General features: G+C 40.0%; 4 protein-coding genes across 12 annotated transcripts; 1 reads left to right on the top strand and 3 right to left on the bottom strand.

The window, feature by feature from the left end:
* Positions 1-1,232: 1,232 nt before the first annotated feature.
* On the bottom strand, positions 1,233-3,439 carry LOC137779179 (uncharacterized). Its single transcript, XM_068566723.1, has 6 exons — positions 3,280-3,439; positions 2,600-2,745; positions 2,252-2,316; positions 1,656-1,820; positions 1,445-1,549; positions 1,233-1,345 (listed from the first exon to the last, which is right to left on the bottom strand). The coding sequence occupies exons 1-6, from the start codon at positions 3,397-3,399 to the stop codon at positions 1,296-1,298; spliced, it is 651 nt and encodes a 216-aa protein (XP_068422824.1). The 5' UTR covers positions 3,400-3,439; the 3' UTR covers positions 1,233-1,295.
* Positions 3,440-7,332: 3,893 nt separating this feature from the next.
* On the bottom strand, positions 7,333-10,235 carry dguok (deoxyguanosine kinase). 6 transcript variants are annotated; one of them, XM_068605128.1, is made up of 9 exons: positions 10,028-10,235; positions 9,870-9,903; positions 9,659-9,726; positions 9,440-9,549; positions 9,149-9,348; positions 8,812-8,959; positions 8,517-8,632; positions 7,997-8,096; positions 7,333-7,826 (listed from the first exon to the last, which is right to left on the bottom strand). In XM_068605128.1, exons 4-9 carry the CDS (start codon positions 9,518-9,520, stop codon positions 7,800-7,802), a joined length of 672 nt encoding a protein of 223 aa, XP_068461229.1. In that variant the 5' UTR covers positions 9,521-9,549; positions 9,659-9,726; positions 9,870-9,903; positions 10,028-10,235; the 3' UTR covers positions 7,333-7,799. The 6 variants fall into 6 exon arrangements, with proteins under 6 accessions (XP_068461229.1, XP_068461231.1, XP_068461228.1 ...); XM_068605130.1 differs by having other exon boundaries at positions 9,648-9,726; positions 9,870-10,235; XM_068605127.1 differs by having other exon boundaries at positions 9,870-10,235.
* A 581-nt stretch (positions 10,236-10,816) lies between these two features.
* Positions 10,817-15,206, bottom strand: tcn2 (transcobalamin II). 2 transcript variants are annotated; one of them, XM_068604763.1, is made up of 10 exons: positions 14,597-15,206; positions 14,236-14,303; positions 13,588-13,777; positions 13,317-13,486; positions 12,762-12,914; positions 12,147-12,319; positions 11,859-12,033; positions 11,586-11,766; positions 11,353-11,471; positions 10,817-11,200 (listed from the first exon to the last, which is right to left on the bottom strand). In XM_068604763.1, exons 2-10 carry the CDS (start codon positions 14,291-14,293, stop codon positions 11,139-11,141), a joined length of 1,281 nt encoding a protein of 426 aa, XP_068460864.1. In that variant the 5' UTR covers positions 14,294-14,303; positions 14,597-15,206; the 3' UTR covers positions 10,817-11,138. The 2 variants fall into 2 exon arrangements, with proteins under 2 accessions (XP_068460864.1, XP_068460865.1); XM_068604764.1 differs by having other exon boundaries at positions 14,600-15,206.
* Positions 14,899-17,470, top strand: ccdc117 (coiled-coil domain containing 117). Of its 3 annotated transcripts, none has more exons than XM_068604765.1 (6): positions 14,899-15,324; positions 15,551-15,786; positions 15,929-15,979; positions 16,064-16,318; positions 16,867-17,013; positions 17,172-17,470. In XM_068604765.1, exons 2-6 carry the CDS (start codon positions 15,599-15,601, stop codon positions 17,413-17,415), a joined length of 885 nt encoding a protein of 294 aa, XP_068460866.1. In that variant the 5' UTR covers positions 14,899-15,324; positions 15,551-15,598; the 3' UTR covers positions 17,416-17,470. The 3 variants fall into 3 exon arrangements, with proteins under 3 accessions (XP_068460866.1, XP_068460868.1, XP_068460867.1); XM_068604767.1 differs by having other exon boundaries at positions 14,903-15,324; positions 15,932-15,979; XM_068604766.1 differs by lacking the exon at positions 14,899-15,324 and adding an exon at positions 15,332-15,464.
* The last annotated feature ends 178 nt before the right edge of the window (positions 17,471-17,648 follow it).

Here is a 17,648-nt window from a genome sequence, read left to right as displayed (position 1 = left end):
GTCGGTTTCCTTTTATTCGTCACACTTTGAAGAAGTCTTTCATCCTTGTACGAAAAGACACAAAACGCATCAAACGTCAGATGAGAACATGTAAATTATTCTCTCTGGCTCAAAGACTGTGAGGATGCGGAATATGAGCCAAACATTAGGCCAGACTCTCGTGTGGTTTAACCTGATAGCAGCTAGTATGTCAGTGCAATAAATGAACATACAATCTTATAATTCCCTCCTGCACCTTAGGATCACTTTGAAACTCCACACTGGCATCCAGTTGTAACACAGGTATCCGTTTCAACTTCTCAAGATGTAATCTGAAAAGACAAGGTTGACCACCTTCAGAGCACACACTGCTGACCGACATCTGTTCCCGGCAGAGCAACAAACAGCTGCGAGGAAAGGCATTTAAAATGATCAGCAGCAACTGATTAGTAGCTTGTATTTTTGATGGTTATGTTTTCAGCAGACTCAATCTTGAAATCATTGACAACTCGGGTAGAAAAAAAACATTTGTTTTAATGCCAAAGTTAAATTAAAGCAGTGGATTAAATAAATGCAATAAATACTCCAGTAGCACTGTGTTGTCGCTGACTATTGATTGTTTGTCTCATTTAACGTCTCATGTCTAATGTCACTCATCCGCCAAGGTAAATCCATCGTTTGTGAAAACATTCTTGGCAATAAACGGTTTCTGATTTTAATTCTGATGTATGAAGTGTTTGTGTTCTACGGCCTCGATGAGCTTGTTGCTGACATGGTTGTTGACCACAGAGAGTGGGTCCTTTTGCATGAGATGGTGCTCAAATGTTGATGTTCTTTAATTTGACTTTAAAGATAGATGTATGTATTGTTGTGTGCTCGCTGTTAAAGAAAACAAGCCTGTTACATAAAGTGCAGCTGATGTTTGTCTGTTGGAGAAGCTAATACTGAAGTTGTTGATGGTAATTAGCATCAGTAGACTATTAAGGTTAACATGTGAATGTAACTCAGTCAAATTCTGTCGCATTTTTATGTTGTAATTATTTTTTTTTGTGATTCATAGACGTTTATGGACATCAGAGACGATGACTTTCCCAGAAGATGTAATTTGCATTGAATCATTAAAAGTGTGTTTTATGTTTGTGTGTTGACTGAGTTATGACTCCTCACTGAGGAGGCGCTTCACAGTTAATAAAACCTCTGTAATATACCATTTTATCAGATTATGAATAAACAACAGTCACACGTTGAATGTCTTGAGTCACTTTTTGTCTCTTTATTTAGTTTCAGTTTAAAATATTCATGTATTACCATTCATATTATTCAAAATATTCAGGTATCTTACGCCCCTCGCCTTCAGCACAGAACTCTGCAGAGAGAGAAAGACAAAACCAAAGAAGTCAGTTGTGTCTGTCATCACACATCTTCATGTCATAGTTTAGTCAGACAGGTCTAAAAGGTGAAGCACCGTTCTTGGGGTCGTAGATAAAGTCTGGTTCTCTGTCGAAGCCGAGGCAGCTGGCCTGCTTCCTGAAATGTTCCAGGTCAGAGTCCTTCACGGTTGATCCTCTTCCTGGAGACAAAACAAAAAATGTTTCGTATCCAAAAGAATGTTTTGGATACGAAATGTGTTTTATTTATATTAATACACATTTTCTGTCAGACTCGTTCCTTCTTACCCATCAGATAAAAAGCACGGTAGCTGAATTCCTCCGCTGTAGAGTCAATATTGAATTTCATCTTATTGTACATCTTGTCCAGGTTTTTGACAGTGCGGTTGAAGCTGTAGAGCAGACAGTCTTCACAGGTCGGATACATGTGGAACGTTGCTGTGAAGTTGGAGACTGAGGAGAGAAAATGTATATTTATCCTCTACACTGATAATCTAAAAAAGTTCTTATGGTAAACTTTCCAGAAACTGATTAGAGCAACGATGGTGGCTAACGATGTCTGTAAAACTCCATTATAGAATGTATGTATTTTATGAGCCTTCCTGAAAACAAGATCATTTAAGACCAGACTTTATTCTTGAATTTAAAAAGTAAGGTGTGTGTACGCAGCAGAAGTTTAATGTTTGATTTCTTGACAGTGTCTCTCATCCATATCTGCTTTATATTCTTCAGTTAGTTGAAACTCTACAAGCATCGATATGTGTGATGAATCTGCAGCTTTTAATAATCAATAACATGATCTCTCCGGCGGGATTCTCTGACTAACAGAACCAACAAAACAAAGATGTAGAAACTCCAGCATGGTGTTGGATCAGATAACTTACATGCCGTCTTTATCGTGTCGCCTTCATAGTGGAGCTCGGTCTCGATAGAAATGCAGGATCCATTTCTGAGAAAGAGACAAGATGAAGAACTAAGTTCATATTCTAACAGATGTTTTAAAACCTTTCATCCATGTCAGCTTCAAAAGTTAAGATTCCTCTCATTGCTGAACACTGAGTGTCCGTTTGAAAGCAAAGTAAGGTTTAGTTTGTCCCTCCAGTGGAGAAAACATACTAAAGAGCTCTTTAGGGTGTCCCTCTAAAATTGTAGACATTTTAAATGTGTATTTTGATGATCTATAATGTACAGAATTGTATTATGTTGTGTATTTTTACATTATTTCTACTCACTGTTTGTTGTCCGTAGTCATAACAATTGTCTCATTTCTGGATGGTGACCGGTTGATATCAATCCAGTAGCTTTGGATGTTCTTCAAATAGCCGCTGTAGAATTCATTGTCAGTGTAACCATAGAGGAAGTTTGACCTGCCGAACATCTGCACACAAACAGGAAGTCAGTGAGTGACAGCAGACGATAATCGGTTGAATATTGAACTAATTCTTTAATATCAAATCTTTTAAAATGGAACCGTCTGGATGGAAAACATTCAGTCCACTGCACGCTACGTATTCTTTAAACCTCGTGTGGTGTTCATTTTATTGTTATTCAGCAGGTGTTGCGGGTCTGTTGGACCCGTTGTATTTTGGATTTTTTTAATTTAACACAATCAAAACAATTTATGATAAAATACTCAAGAGATGTTTTTTCATTTTAATTAGAAGCAATATAAACAGCAAATATGATTAATAATTTAATTAAGGTACACAGGACCTATAATTTCCCAAGATGTGAAAAGTACTTTTTCATTGTGTTATCGTGTATTTATCTTTAAGAGAAATGTTTGCTCAGCTCTGACTCCAACCCAATGCTAACGCGCTAAAGGCATAAACTGAAGAAGAACTTCCCAAATACCTGAATTCTGCCTCAGTGCTAATGCTTCATAGACAAACCCAGACAGATGAAGACTTACGAAAGACGGGTCAGCCAGAGACACAGGCGTGATTAAAGGCTGGCATTCTTCAGGTGTCGGAGCCGAGCTGCTCAGAAACAGCCCCGCTGCCAGGAAAAGAGTGCTGAGCCACAGATTCATGATGCTGCAGATGTGAAGAGATCTCTGATGACGGCTGCTTGTCACAGAAGTGAAGATGTCTGAAGCTGGTCAGCCTTTTAAGAAGATGCTGGCGGGCTTCTGTTTTTTTCTCCAGTATTTACATAATAGAAAGCCTTGCCCCAAAATTAGGTAAGACATGTTTGACAGCATTCCCTCCTACATGTCCAAAGGGGATTTCAGGTCAAGGTGTAGATTTTATAACTACATTGCTGGGTTCGTCTTTATTAGCTAATTATTTCCTGATTTGTTCAATAGTCCTTGGCCACCAACACAGACGAAGGCTCAGAGTGTACAGATCAACACAGGATGGCTTCAATCCAGTTCAACTTGGCACACAGCCTCAGCCAAACTGCCGTTAGCGGTCAGAGCGACTCCCACCAGTTGGGATGCGATGCCCACAACGATCAGAACCCCCTTCACCTGGAGTCCAAAGTGTACGATCCATCCATGCACGTTTTATAACGATTACGAAGCACACAGTAAGATGGACTCCAATTTTCTGCCCTCAACTTCCCCAAAGAAACATCGATAGTAGCCTGTTGGAGAAATAGTGCTGCTCAGACACAACTGTTATAGTGTAAGGCAAGACAAGTTTATTTGTATAGCACATTTTAACAACAGGGCAGTTCAAAGTGCTTCACATAAACTCTAATGCAGAAGAAAACAAGGTTTAAAAACAATTAAGAAAATTAAAACATAAAAAAATTGTCAAAAAGCAGTGCAGTTTAAGAAATAAAATGCAGTATTGAGATGCACAAATTATTATCCTTGACTTTGGTTCAATTAAAGGCAACAGCGAACAGAAAAGTCTTCAATCTGGATTTAAAGGAGCTGAGGGCATCAGCTGACCTGCAGCTTTCAGGGACCTTGTTCCAGATATGTGGAGCAGAAACGCTGAACGCTGCTTCTCCATGTTTAGTTCTGACTCTTGGAACAGAGAGTAGATCAGTTCAAGACGACCTGAGGGGTCAGAATGGTTCATACCCTTTTGGAACCGGAGTCACCCGGCCTGATTTTCGAAGTCTCTTCTTCTAAACGTACACTTAGTTATCTCCACAACCACAATGTTCATTAACTTAATTTAGTTGTGCTACAATACTGTAACCCTTGTGAGAATACACATATGGGCAAAAGAAAGTAACTGTTAAATTTAAGTACTTACGTAACTCCATGATCTTGCTGCAGCAACCGTAACGTTTCACTAAACTAGTGTTAAGTTCCCCTTAACAAGATTTCAATAACAAACACATCCATGTAACCATGAGGCTTGTGTGAATGTAACAATGTAATCCATGTTCTTGTAAACCTCCTATTTCTACCTGTAAAGTCACAAAATGGCCGAAGATTTTTCTTTTTTTCTGTCCACAGACTATTTTGAAGGCAGAGGCTTCCCTGAAGCGAAATGTTTCTGCTTCCAGCACCAGCAGAAGCTCCTGAACATTTAAAGCCATAGCACGCAAAAAATTCAACAATGTTCATCCATAGAACAAGTAACTGTTCTATTTTTGAACCGAAGAAAACGCTTTTTCTTTTTTTTACTAAAACACCTTCCCAATATGTCAAAGCTTTGTTTTGCAGTGCAGATTTAGATTTCTCAGGTACTAACCTTTCAAGAAAGGTGTGTTTTAGTATGTGGGATGTTGTAAAGGTCCTGATCCGTGGAGTTTGAGAAGGGATTTTTGCCAAATCTTGTTCAGAATCATGCTGGATGTATTTTAGCCTTCCTCTTGTGTTTGCTTTCTAGTGCCATCCCCCTGTGTTAGGGTTGGTGGCGACCCATGTCTTAAATCAGCTGTAAAATACACAAAAAACAATTTTCGATCATCCAATTTGTTTATTATCTCTTGGTTACCTTGTTAAGCTTCCTTATCCATGAAAATATTGTTTTTTAAATATTTTTGGTGGGGGCCTCTGGGCCTTTTCTTTGTCAGTAAATCTTGATTTCAATTTTTTTCAAACTGTTCAAATGGCAGAGGAGGTTGCTGGCGCGAATGCTCTTAGTGTTGAGAAAATGAGAATGCCCTAAAGCTCACATGATTGGGAGAGGAGCTGACTGTCAGTGTGTTGGCTGACAGTGCACTTATGATTTTAGTTTTGGCTTTAATTATTGCTTTGTAATCTTATTTTTATAACTGGGTCGAAACCAACCCGATACACAAAGGTCATAATTTCAACCAGAGCATATCATAAATTTGGGAATTTCTTTTTATTATTATTATTTTGTATTTTGTTGAAATAGAGGTTCCTGACAAAGTCAAAAAGCCTTGATTCAATAAACACATTTTATGTGGTTCTTTTATGCATTTAAAAACGGTGCCGACCCTAACACAAGAGGAAAGATGATTATGTATATATATGTATATATATATATATGTACAGTAGCCCTGTGATGGACTGGCGACTTGTCCAGGGTGTACCCTGCCTTCGCCCCTTGACAGCTGGATATATATATATATATATACATTTAAACAAATAATAATAATTATATGAAATAACACAAGTATTAGTCTCATTTGGGGTTCATATGACGACTTGAACACGGGGAACAAGAGGTACAGACCCCTCGGTTTTCAAAAGGATAAGGTAGCAGCAGATCACAAATGTATTGAGGCTCTAAGCCATTCAGTGCTTTATTACATTACATTTTAATTTAGCTGACGCTTTTATCCAAAGTGACTTACAATAAGTGCATTCAAACATGAGCACAAACTCAGAACAGGATTTTAAAGTAAATTGTTTGTTGAGCAAGAAGCCAGTTCAAAGACCTCACTGCAGTCATTGGCTTCTGTATTTTTCCAGCCTAGAAAGCGTTCTTGCAGAATTAGGTAAGCAATGTTTGTCAAAATATCACCCTGCAGGTCCAAAGGTGAATTAAGGATTGAGTGCTTTGCCTTTTTTTTATTTGATGTGGACAACACAATTGCATTAGAATTCCTAGCACACATGCAAAAAAGAAAAAACAGATGCACTGTGTTGAGTGTATATAACGATGGCTAATTTACAACACCAGTCCACAGGAGGCTTTTTAAAAACAATAAAATGTGATACAATAGAATAAAAAAGAGATTACATCCACATCTATAGATACATAAACAAAGTAACAGTATGATGGTGTTTAATGTGTGAACAATGTCGTTTTTTTTCTTAACCATAATTTTTAAGGCCTTTATTAAAAACCTTAAAATCGTGTTGGGAGACGGTTCCAATTCTCTGTTCCTTGAACAGAAAAGGCGAACTGACCAAATGAGATTCTGCGCATTGCAACCCGGCAGTTCCCGTTCACTGAGGCCCGTGTGTTAGCTGTAGTGGTGTGCTGGTGTCTTTTAATAGATTCATTCAGGAGGGAAGGAGCATTAACATGTAGGCATTTGAAAATAAGTTGTAATCTTGAATTGTCTATAAAGCTTTCAAAGCTGATTATGTTGTTTTTTCAAGATCCCACAGTGGTGCCACCTCATTGGTTTTTTTTGTCCATTACTGGGAGTGTATTGTCTACAAAACTATCTGTTAAACCCCGGCTTCAGATTTTTAAATATGGTCAAATCAGCAAAATAATACAATCAACAGAGGAAAAACCCAGTCGAACGCGCTATGTGCACAAACCACCGTGAACACTTCAACCTAATTTACCTGGTGCAATACTTTTACACCTTTACTATTTTATTCCATCTGTATATTTATTTATTTAATTGTGTGTTTATTACTGTTCTGTTTATTTATATTACTTGATCTTAGACTTACTGTGAATAAGGGCTGCTTTAATCCCGTAATTTCCCCCACTGAGGGACTGATAAAGGACTATTTTTATCTTATCTTGTGTTTTTGGAGTTAAAAATTAAGCCTGCAGAAGAACATGCAGTGTGCTTGCTGCTACAGCCATGTGAAGCAAGTACACATAAAAGGGACGATACATCACATTAATAAGAAAATGATTGTATTTAATAACAGACAACAAATATAATACTGAGAATACTTGTCATATTTGCTTGTTCAAATATGGAGGGTGTAAAACAGTGACTGACACAAAAGCTGTATGATGCTCAGTAAGCGGTTCCCAAAAGGTCGTAGAAGTGACAGCAGAGACTTAGTTTTGAGTTCAAGTTAAATTAACTGTAATTTGCAAACTACACAGTAAATTTTAAAACAGTACCACACAAACAAAAGCAGAACATTTTTTACAATCTCAGTTTCTTTTGAGGCAAGACATTTGTACACAGAAAAAAAACAACTAAATTTGTGTGTTTAATGTACAGCGTGGTCCTACAACTTATCAAAAAGAAAAACTCTTTATTGTTTATATTTCCACCAGAGGCTTGTGTTGTTACTTGTACTGGTCTCATCTGTTTCCCACTGGTGATGGTAGCTGATGTCTCGCCTTCTCATAAAGCTTTGAAGAAGTCTTTCATCTGTGTACAAGAAGACATGAAATGCATCAAACGTCAAATCAGAAAATTTTAATTATTCTCTGTGGATCAAATACTGTGAGGATGAGGAATATGATCCAAACATTAGGCTGAGGCCCTCATGTGGTTGAACCTGATAGCAGCTAGTATGTCAGTGCAATAAATAAACATACCTTTCTTATAATGTCCTCCTGCATCTCTGGGTCATTCTGAAACTCTACACTGGCATCCAGTTGTAACACAGGTATATGTTTCAACTTCTCAAAATGTAATCTGAAAAGAGAGAGTTGACCACATCAGAGCACACACTGCTGACTGGCATCCTCAACAAACAGGTGCTAGGAAAGGCATTTAAAATGGCAAAGGACCAACAGTAACACCACTGATGTTAGTGATTTGGGGAAATTTATTTTGTTTTCAGACAAGATTCTGCTACGATCCTTTAAAAAGGTCAGAACAGCTAAATCCTACTTTTAAGTGTAATAACCTACATTTTGTTTTAGACGGTACACATCAACAGCCACTTGATTACAAAAAATAACTCTAAAATGGTCTTTCGTCTACATAATAGCAAAAACAGTGACTTTACGCTTCATAGACCATGAGATGTTTTTTACATTTCAGTGGTCACTGAAACTATTTAAAACATGCAAGTCTGAAGAAGACAAACATTTTGCCCTCGTTAGCACTCACTCAGTGCTCTTCTCAACAAGCCACCTCTCATGTTGAACATGCAGCTTATCCAGATAGTCCAGTTTCACTCCTTTCTCTTCTGCCCTGCCCCGGTGCTCTAGACGCTCCATACATTTCTGCCAAACAACAAAAAATTAGATGCGTTTGTTTCTTTTTTCATTAAATGTGAACTATGTCATTTTATTACATTGTGTTACAGTAACAATAATACAATACAAACAACTACTATAAGATGAAAATGGGATGTGATGCCAACAACTCACAAGTTGCTTGATTAAATTTCTCGTGTTCATACCTTTGGTGGAGCCCTGAGGTAGATAATGCCCTCCAGCTCCACCTGGTGTCCAAAATGTTCCACCAGGAGAGAGTGCCAGTCCTGGTAGACTGCCCACTCTGTCGAGTTGATACAACCTAGCTCGAACATGTTCAGGGCAAAAATGTATCTGACAGGACAGAGAATCAAGTTTAGTTCAAGCAAACCGAATAAAGGAGCATGCATAGTAAGTAGTACATAATTACATATGGCCATTCTATGCTGAGCATCATATAGATTATGGGTCTCAGGGGTCTTCTCAAAACTAGTTTCACTGACTTGATTTCATTTTCACAAGCTGGTCCTATCGTTCACCCACCTGTCGCTGTAGATGGAGCGCTCATACACCTGGACAGGTGTTCCCTCTGAGCTGAGCAGGTGAGCCGGGGGAGGCTGCAGCTGCGTTCTCAGGCGGCTCATGCAGGAAAACGTCTGGAACGTGTATGACCAGCGCTGAGGGTCCTGGTACATCATCTGCAGCAGGTTGCTGACTGTCTTATGCGGGGACGCAGCTGACCCCTGTCAAGGACACAAGCGCAGACGGTCAGCTTGGCTTCTCCTTAATTCTTGTTTGGGGAACAGATGTTGAGATGAATAAGTTTGCACACACCTCCAAAGTCCCACTCTCAATGTGCTGCCACTGGCTGACAGGTTCTGCCACCACCTCCCAGTCAGGACAAGCTGACTGCATGAGTCTTGCAATGGTCGACTTTCCGACAGCTGATATGTGAGAGAAAGTGATACAAGAGACCACACTATTAGCTTGGGACAAAAGAAGGTCTTAGTTTGAAATAGTGTTCATCTGACGTCACTTATACATTTGTTTTACCAATGTTGCCCTCGATGGAAACCCTCTTCACTCGAGTTGCTCCATTCTCAGTTGAACTTGACAGGCACCTCGACCCAGAAACACTGGTTAACTTGTTCGCCATGCTAACAGTACTCATGCTAGTTGTCTGTGTTTCGGCGGCGTTTACAACTCGCAGGCGGATGTCACGCATACTCCTCTGTGGAGGCACTTTGTACCCAAATTTCCTTACCTGTGTTGAGCTAGTGTTTAACTTGGAGACACGGCTGAACAGACCGCATCGACAGACGGCAGACATGACAGACACACGGACAGATACAAAGCATTTAAAGCATGAACGTGGTGCTTGTATTCAGTCTGTGGTCGTCGTTAGTTGAGCTTTTACATTACCGCTGCGATTAGCCCACGTTGGCTCCTCCTCTCCGTGATGTACTTCTGTACCAGCTAACACTAGTTTTCCTTTTTCATCACCGATTTACGGTGAACATGTGGTTTTTACCAACGATACAATTTTACGCCGTTATATTGAATAATTTAGTGCCACAGAGCTTGTACTATCTATTCGCACATGAGATGCTGAGGAGTGACATGTCTCCAAATGCGCCAAACAGTAACAACAAAGATTACTTCCGGTGTCGAGTTCCGCGCATTTGCAAAAACGGATTTTGACAAACTTATACCCGCCCGTTTAAGAAGAATAATGGTGGCAAACCACATATTTTTTTATTCAAGACTGTACTCTTTGTACAGTGTATACAAATACAATGTAGACCTTAAATGCTATTGTTGTGACATTTTTTTGTAACCCGGAAATACTTTGGCGCAGCCCTCAAACGAAAAAAAGGATGTTCCCTTTTTTCCCCAGAAATATAGTGACAACAAATAAGTAATTTAAATAGCAAACAAATTACATAGTTATACATGTGTGGATCTCAATTTGTCTTAAATTACTGATAGTTATGTATAAACCATAGTAAACGTACAGGCCTGCAGTATGTCACAACCCTGCTCAAGGCTGCAACAAACAGGGAGACAAATGAACTGCTGCTAACAAAAGAGATTTATTTTTAGTGGAGGTATCAGTAGTGAAGTGCACACGTGGTGTGTGGTGCTGTGCAAAAAGGTACAAAACAAAAGACAAGGCAGCAAGGGTGTCCACTTCAGCGACACACCAGATCATTTAAAAAGCATTTACACTTTTTTTATTTGTTTAAAAAAGCACAATCACCTTACAATCCATTGGTTAAAAGCTTTATAATTTGCATATCTCAGAATATTCACAGCAATGTGAGTTCAATTAGTTCTAAATTACACTTTTATTCAAGCTTCAAACCTACTTGAAATGCAAAAATCCTGTAAAGCCAGTGTGACCATTTATTCACAGATGATGGCATCAATCAAATTAGGTATAATTACTGGTTTAAACAACAAATAGAAGAAAAAAAAAATCCAGATTGATCTGCCTTTGCTCCTTAACTACTGTTGCATCAGCAGCGCCTGACTAGTAGCTTGTATTTTTGATGGTTATCTTTTGAGCAGCCTCAATCTTGTAATCATTGACACCTAGGGAAAAAACAACATTTGTTTTAATACCAAAGTTAAATTAAAGCAGAGGATAAAAGAAATGCAGTTAACACTCTAGTAGTGAGTTACAAGGTAATGTGCGTATGTGCATGTGTGTGTGTGCTTGTGCGTGTGTGTGTCCGTGTCCTCACCCTGACTGAGTGAAGTGCCATCAGAGGAGAGGTGCCAGTATCTGCGGTCGCTCTGTCTGGCCTGCTCTCCATTCACCATACTTAAGAAGGGTCCCCACAGGCTAGACTCCTTCTCAAACCTGCCAAACAGCATCAAGTTTGGCAGGTCAAACTAGTAGTTATACTGGATTTTTTTTTCAAAACCAACAACAACAAAAAAAAAAAATGCACAAAGGTACATTATATGAACTCACGTGAAGCCAACAGTTTTGCCCTTGAGAAGTTCAAGGGCCTCCAACAGAGAGCTTCCCTTTGGCGCATCCACAGAGTAAACAGCAGCTGCCCCACTGGATGTCACCACCTCCACCATCACAGTTACCTTGGACTCACTTGTGAAAAGCACCACAGGCTCTATGGGCTCCAGCACCAGCGTGTCTGTAAGACCACCATGACACAAATGGTGGTGAAATGAGGATACAATCGGAAATCACAGTAACCACAAGGAGTAGACGTAATGCTGCACGTACCATCCTCATTAAGGCACTCCTTGCTTTTAACCGTCACGTACGATTTCTGCTGGAGAGCTGGAAGAATCTGAGATATGGCCATAGGGTTGTGGTATGTGTTGCTTCTGGCGCCAGTCCTCATGGCCTCCATTGAGGCAGCGCACTCTGCAACATGGCTGCCCATTGCTATTAGGGCCTTGAACACATCAAAGGAGTATGTCAAAGCCGCAAAGATTTTGTTCTGCAATGTTTCATGCGGCGAAAGATAGAAAGGAAGCCGAACAAAACATGAGGAAAAAATATTCTTACTTGCACTGCGAGTCCTGTGCTGAATTCATTGCCTATATGACCGTCGGTCCTACGAGAGGCCAAAAGCTTCTGCTTGATCTTGCTGAGGGCTGTGTCGAGCTCAGCAGCGTTCTGCACATGAGAACCTGCGTCCTTCAAACACTGGAGCGCCATTCCAGCCATGGCATTGGTATCTAGAGCCAGGGAGTTGGATGGCACATGTGTATTGGACAGATATAGTGAGAGTTTAACACGGAACACAAGAAGAACTAAAAAGGGAATCTAGGTTGTTACCAACCATGTTTGTTGGATTTCTATCACATAACAACATTGTGGTGGTGTTAACAGAACGGAGGCTAAGGCAACAACACTTTCCCATGAACCTTCATTCTAGCAAATGTCTGTTAAGTAACCCACTAGAAAAATGTATGTACGTTCTTCATGGAACGTACATGTTAAAAAACAACTCTACATGTTAAGCAATTTTAAAAAAAAGTTGTTTTTTTAATACTATCTCACTCCATCATCTATTGACAAATTGTATCATGAGAATTGGAATGAATTCCTACCGTCACGTCAACTATTTAATATTTATTTTAACAGCTAATGGAAACTATTTAGGCAGGTGACACTCACCTATACTCTCAGAGTCTCCATGTATGAAGTGTTCGTGTTCTACGGCTTTGATGAGCTTGTTGCTGACATGGTTGTTGACCCTGAGGCCGCTCGCGCAAAGAGCAAGCACACCCAGAGAGTACTGGTAATAATTGGTCAAAGGGCGATGGCTGACTGCACAAAAGTGGAGAAAACGAAAAAAAACAGATGATATAAAAACATGACTTCACAGTAAAAATTCAAGAAATGTACAAGAAGTGAAAAGCTACTATATTTTTTTCCTTATTTCAGTTTTGGTGAATTTAGTTGATAATTGCTCTGTTGACTTATTCCATCAAAACTGACATGAAAACAATTTTTACAGAATTCTGAGACAAAGTAAGAGACATCACAACTATAAAGTTAAAGTACAGCAATTATGATTTTTTTTTGCATATATTTTCCTGGATCTCATTCTAGAAGAAAGAAGCACACTTGATAAACATTGAACCTCTTTTGTAGCACAACATAAAACCGAATGGTGAACACATTTTATTGCAAACCTTTTGTTTTCCTAATGGTCAAAGGAAAACATACATGCAATATGATCTTTTTCGTCTTCCATCTGCTTTTTTAGGTGCGTTAGCAGCGTCTCGCTCTTCTCACTGACTGTGAAAGTGACAGTGTTGAGGTCATAGCAGGAGGACTTCAGAGCCAGAGTGTAAAGCGCTAAAAGACCGACAACTGGCTGGCTGTTAGAGAGAGAGCTGAAAAAGACACAGGACACTCGGGTTCAGGTGAGAACATAATGGGAACATATCAGTTCAGTGGACCTACAGATCTTAAATAGCCTTTGTTATGTCAATACCTTTGAATGTCATCGTGCAATTGACTTTTCAGTCTATTCAGGTATTCACTCTCCTTGGCAAGGTTGTGGGAATCAGAAAGCCGTAACGCCAAGTAGAGACTTGGATTGGGGAGTCCTTCCTGTGTCTCCAGAGAGCGAAGGAGATTCTTATTGAGTGAAAGGGATAACTCACTGTTGGCTCCTTCAGTATCTGGATTGGAATATTAAGAGACTCAGAAATTCTGACAACAGACATAGAAACATTTATTCAGCAACTCCCTTGCTGACATCAACACAATCTTTTGGAGGATTGCAAAACCAGAACTACAGTATCAACAGTCGCAAAAAGGAGCAAGACTGTAAAAACCGAGAATGCTGCGTTTAGGTTCCAAATATCTCTGTGATATAGACATGAGACCACAAGACGTGAGGGATGCCAACGTTCTCTGTAATTTGAAGAAACCACAACTTTTGTCCAGAAGCAATCAAGACAAAGTTCATTTAAAAACATAAAGTTGTCAATTGCCAAATCAGCATATGTCGAGACCAGCAAGTCAATGTATTTGTAAACTGGGTTATTTCCAGGGTCCAAGCAGCTAGAGCAGTTAGTGCTTTTAATGATTGGTGATAACTACATTTATTAAAAATAATAATAATAAAAAAACTTACCACATGGTTTACCTGAGGCAAAAGCCAGCAGGCCTGTGATCAAGGCCAAAGACAACATTCTGGGCAACCTATTTGACAACGTACACATTAAATAAATCAGTATATTCGCCTAAAAGGTTCAAGTAAAAACGCATACTGTAACACAGAGCTCAAGAAACTTCTTATTAGAATTACAGTATTTCAAGTATTAGTAAAAGGCACGTTCAGAGATGTCAGACAAACTCTAAAATCAATTGCAATACACCAATGGATTACACATAAGTCTATTTAGCGATGTTGGGTAAATATTAGATCGTAACTATAAGTGTATCTCATTAGCTTGTAAGCATTTAACATATTGCCCTAAACAGCATTGTCTTACCACCTCAAGGAGTAACTCCAGTGGGAAGAATTAGAGCTGAGTAGGTATGAAGACCAGAGGTAGAGACATCAGCTTCCAGCGTTTCACTGTCACATGACTCGTCATTTGAGACGACAACGCGATGAAAAAAACAAGAAGGTCCACGCGCCAAGGCCATAAAAAGGAGGTGGGGTAACTATCTTGTTCATCACATGCACTCTTTGATGATAGTAGCATACGAAGCAAAAGGCATGTGTTTATCTTACTTCACACATATCGTCTTTTATCGACTCGGAATGAAAGCTAACCGTTTACCTAGAATTAGCCTAAGTAGCAATAACTGGTGCTAACGCTTCTACAAACTCCACTTTGTTAAATTTGCTTTGGAATCTCACCGAGTGTTCAACAGAAACTTTGTTTTAGCCGAGTCGTTTGGCTTCAGGAATTTAAACTACTATTCCCACAATGCACCTGACGTAACGTGCGCACTTTCAAGAACCTTCTTGACTACTCTTCTGGCGCGATGCGTAACTCACTTTTTTTTTAGGCAACTAGCCATCTAAGACGTCAGCCTGCCATTCAAGGGGTTAACGCTACAGCCGCTTTGATGCCGCTGGTGTTGGTTTTAAATTCGTAAAACTCGCGCATGCTGTTGCTGTGTGCTAATGGGATTATTTAAAAAGAAACTGACGCAGACTTGCTAACGCTAAACATCCACAACAACAACACGAAGGGGCAGGGCAGCACAGGTCAGTCTGTTAACGCTACCACGTAATAAGTCTTCTGCACTTATTCAAAGTGGTTATTCAGCGAAATCATGTGTATAACGCACGGTATGTTTTACTTGTAACGTCATACGAAGGAAAACGTTGTATATCACGGGGTCCATGTAAGCTAGCCATCTAGATAATCAGCCTGTCCTCGTGTAAACAGATGAAACCCAGATTTAACTTGTTGTGCTACATGTGACGTTAGGTTTCAGCTCACCAGATTGGTATCCCTGCTTCACGATCGGATACATGTATGTACCCGTGTGTCTCTTCAAATCATTTCATCGACTGGATCACCTTGCATCACCCCGCTCCCACAAGCAGTGAACTGGGGTTGCTGCCAGCCATGTATTCGTTTTCAGGCCCCACAAGCCTTCCTGAATTTGACCTCGGATCTCCATCTACGTCTGGTCACCTACAGAGAGCAACTCTATCTAACAAGTATGTAGCAGATGACATGGGGGTTGTAAACTCACCTTGCAGAACCGTCAGAAATACAATAGCGGCACTTTAAATATAATTTCAGTCTAAACCCAGCATGTTGTATCTCGTGTATTGACATATCTGTCGCTCTCTTCCAAAGCAGCTGGGAGACAAGATCCCTTCGGAAGCACAGGAGGAGGGTTGAAGATGAGTGAGTGCACAGGGAAAGCAGTCGAACTTAACATTTGACCATGTTCAGTCACATATGAGAGTCGTGATCTTGATATTTTCTCAGGGGGTGCACCGCTAAAAAGAGGAGGTTAATGTTCGAGGCAGAAGTGGACATTTCCGAGAACTCCAACACGAGCACTCGTCATGACTGGCCCACAGCTAACAGCCGTGCTGCTGTGCCTGCACCTCCGCAGCCCTCTTCGGCATCTCAGAACTCTGCTTTGCTGCAGTCCTCCAACGCTGTTCCGCGCCCTGAGGTAGAGAGCTCCTGCATGGAGATAGAGGCAGCCCAGAGGAAGCTGCGGGAGATCGAAGACAGGTAGGCAATGTGCAGTGTGTGCAAAATGTTGCAAAAATGGCCAACTATCTGTTTGCTTGCTTGCTAGACCATCGATTAGCTATGCATATGCTTCGAGGTTTGTTTAGTGTAACTTTGATTGCCTATATGTGATTATGCCATATTGTTAGGTGACAAAAGTATATTTTGAGTGAGTCACAGTTCTGATGTCTAAATGAATGATGGTTTAAAATATATCAAAATATCTTGGAAAAAGTGTTTGATAACTACAAATTTGACTTTAGGATTTTGTTTTAGATAAATACTTGTCAAATTGACCCCAACAGTATCAGGAGGGTTAATAACTAAGTAATTAACATCCCTAACCAATATCAAATGAATACTATGATAATTGTCTAGTAATTAATATATCATATTACCTACCCTTTTTAGAGACATATACTGCATAGGCCACTGTATGTTCAGTTTGTTTTGCCATTTTCAGTGGTGTTGATGGCTTTGGAGGTTGTTTTGTATCTCAAGAAAATGTGACATCAGCACATACTGTACCCTTTATCACTTTATCACAGAATAACACTGGAGGATGATGATGAGGATGGGAATCTGGATTTAGAGCCAGCCCCGAGACGGCCGGTGTTGGTGATCTCTGACAGTTTGAAGGAGGGTCTACAGCGCGGCATCAGCGACATCCTGCCGCACACAGTAGCCCAGTCTGTGTATGTTCTTCTGATTTTGTTATAGGAAGGTTAAATGTGTCACAAAGTAACTTGAATTTGATGACTCATGTTCTGCTATTTCCTCCTTGATTAACTCTCAACACGTTTTTTCCTGCATGATTATTTGCATCTCACCTGCTTCTTCCTTATACTTTTAGGAGCCATTCCTGTATGGAGTTGGTGTTGTGGCGGCCACCAGACGATCCCTTCTGTCGCAGGCGAAAAGGCACATTACAGAAACAACGTAAACAACAGACAGTATTTCGACAACCCCCAACTCCATGTCCATCTCCCACCCCTCACAGTCCACTCAGCCCCTGCAGTCCACCTGCAGACACACAATCTTCTGTCTACATCTTTCCTGTGTCCCACAGCTCTGGCGAGGAGGACATGGAAATGTAATGGTGCGTGATGACTTGAAAAGCCGTGCCAAAGTAAAAGACTTGAAATGTACAAACGACTATTAAGGACTCAGAACCACTTCAAGTTGTTGGCTTAACATGAATATTGTGCTGTTTTGGACAGTTTGTAAAACACATTTTCTGCTTCTCAGTCACTCAGTTTAGTTTTCACCACAATCACATTCAACTTCATGTAACATGTTACAAAATGGTTGACCTAATTAATCCACTTCA

This window comes from Clinocottus analis, unplaced genomic scaffold (genome assembly GCF_023055335.1).
Source record: "Clinocottus analis isolate CAN_PGR_092001 unplaced genomic scaffold, fCliAna1.0.p SCAF_7, whole genome shotgun sequence".
Taxonomy (NCBI): domain Eukaryota; kingdom Metazoa; phylum Chordata; class Actinopteri; order Perciformes; family Cottidae; genus Clinocottus; species Clinocottus analis.
Note: the sequence above shows the minus strand (reverse complement) of the source record. Positions and strands in the feature narration are given on the sequence as shown.

Bases quoted from the DNA above. Each gene is read 5' to 3' on its own strand.
- LOC137779179 (XM_068566723.1), bottom strand. From the start codon at position 3,399: ATGAATCTGTGGCTCAGCACTCTTTTCCTGGCAGCGGGGCTGTTTCTG. The intron at 2,317-2,599 runs GTGAGTAGAAAT...TCTCTTTCTCAG, and splicing joins ATGACTACGGACAACAAACA to AAATGGATCCTGCATTTCTA. The intron at 1,346-1,444 runs GTGCTTCACCTT...CTCTCTCTGCAG, and splicing joins TATCTACGACCCCAAGAACG to AGTTCTGTGCTGAAGGCGAG.
- dguok (XM_068605124.1), bottom strand. From the start codon at position 9,935: ATGTCTGCCGTCTGTCGATGCGGTCTGTTCAGCCGTGTCTCCAAGTTA. The intron at 9,550-9,658 runs GTAAAACAAATG...CTCACATATCAG, and splicing joins TTCCATCGAGGGCAACATTG to CTGTCGGAAAGTCGACCATT. The intron at 9,349-9,439 runs GTGTGTGCAAAC...TGTCCTTGACAG, and splicing joins TTGAGAGTGGGACTTTGGAG to GGGTCAGCTGCGTCCCCGCA.
- ccdc117 (XM_068604765.1), top strand. From the start codon at position 15,599: ATGTACCCGTGTGTCTCTTCAAATCATTTCATCGACTGGATCACCTTG. The intron at 15,787-15,928 runs GTATGTAGCAGA...TCTCTTCCAAAG, and splicing joins AGAGCAACTCTATCTAACAA to CAGCTGGGAGACAAGATCCC. The intron at 15,980-16,063 runs GTGAGTGCACAG...ATATTTTCTCAG, and splicing joins AGGAGGAGGGTTGAAGATGA to GGGGTGCACCGCTAAAAAGA.
- tcn2 (XM_068604763.1), bottom strand. From the start codon at position 14,293: ATGTTGTCTTTGGCCTTGATCACAGGCCTGCTGGCTTTTGCCTCAGGT. The intron at 13,778-14,235 runs GTAAGTTTTTTT...ATTCCAATCCAG, and splicing joins TGCCTCAGGTAAACCATGTG to ATACTGAAGGAGCCAACAGT. The intron at 13,487-13,587 runs GTATTGACATAA...TGTCTTTTTCAG, and splicing joins TTGCACGATGACATTCAAAG to CTCTCTCTCTAACAGCCAGC.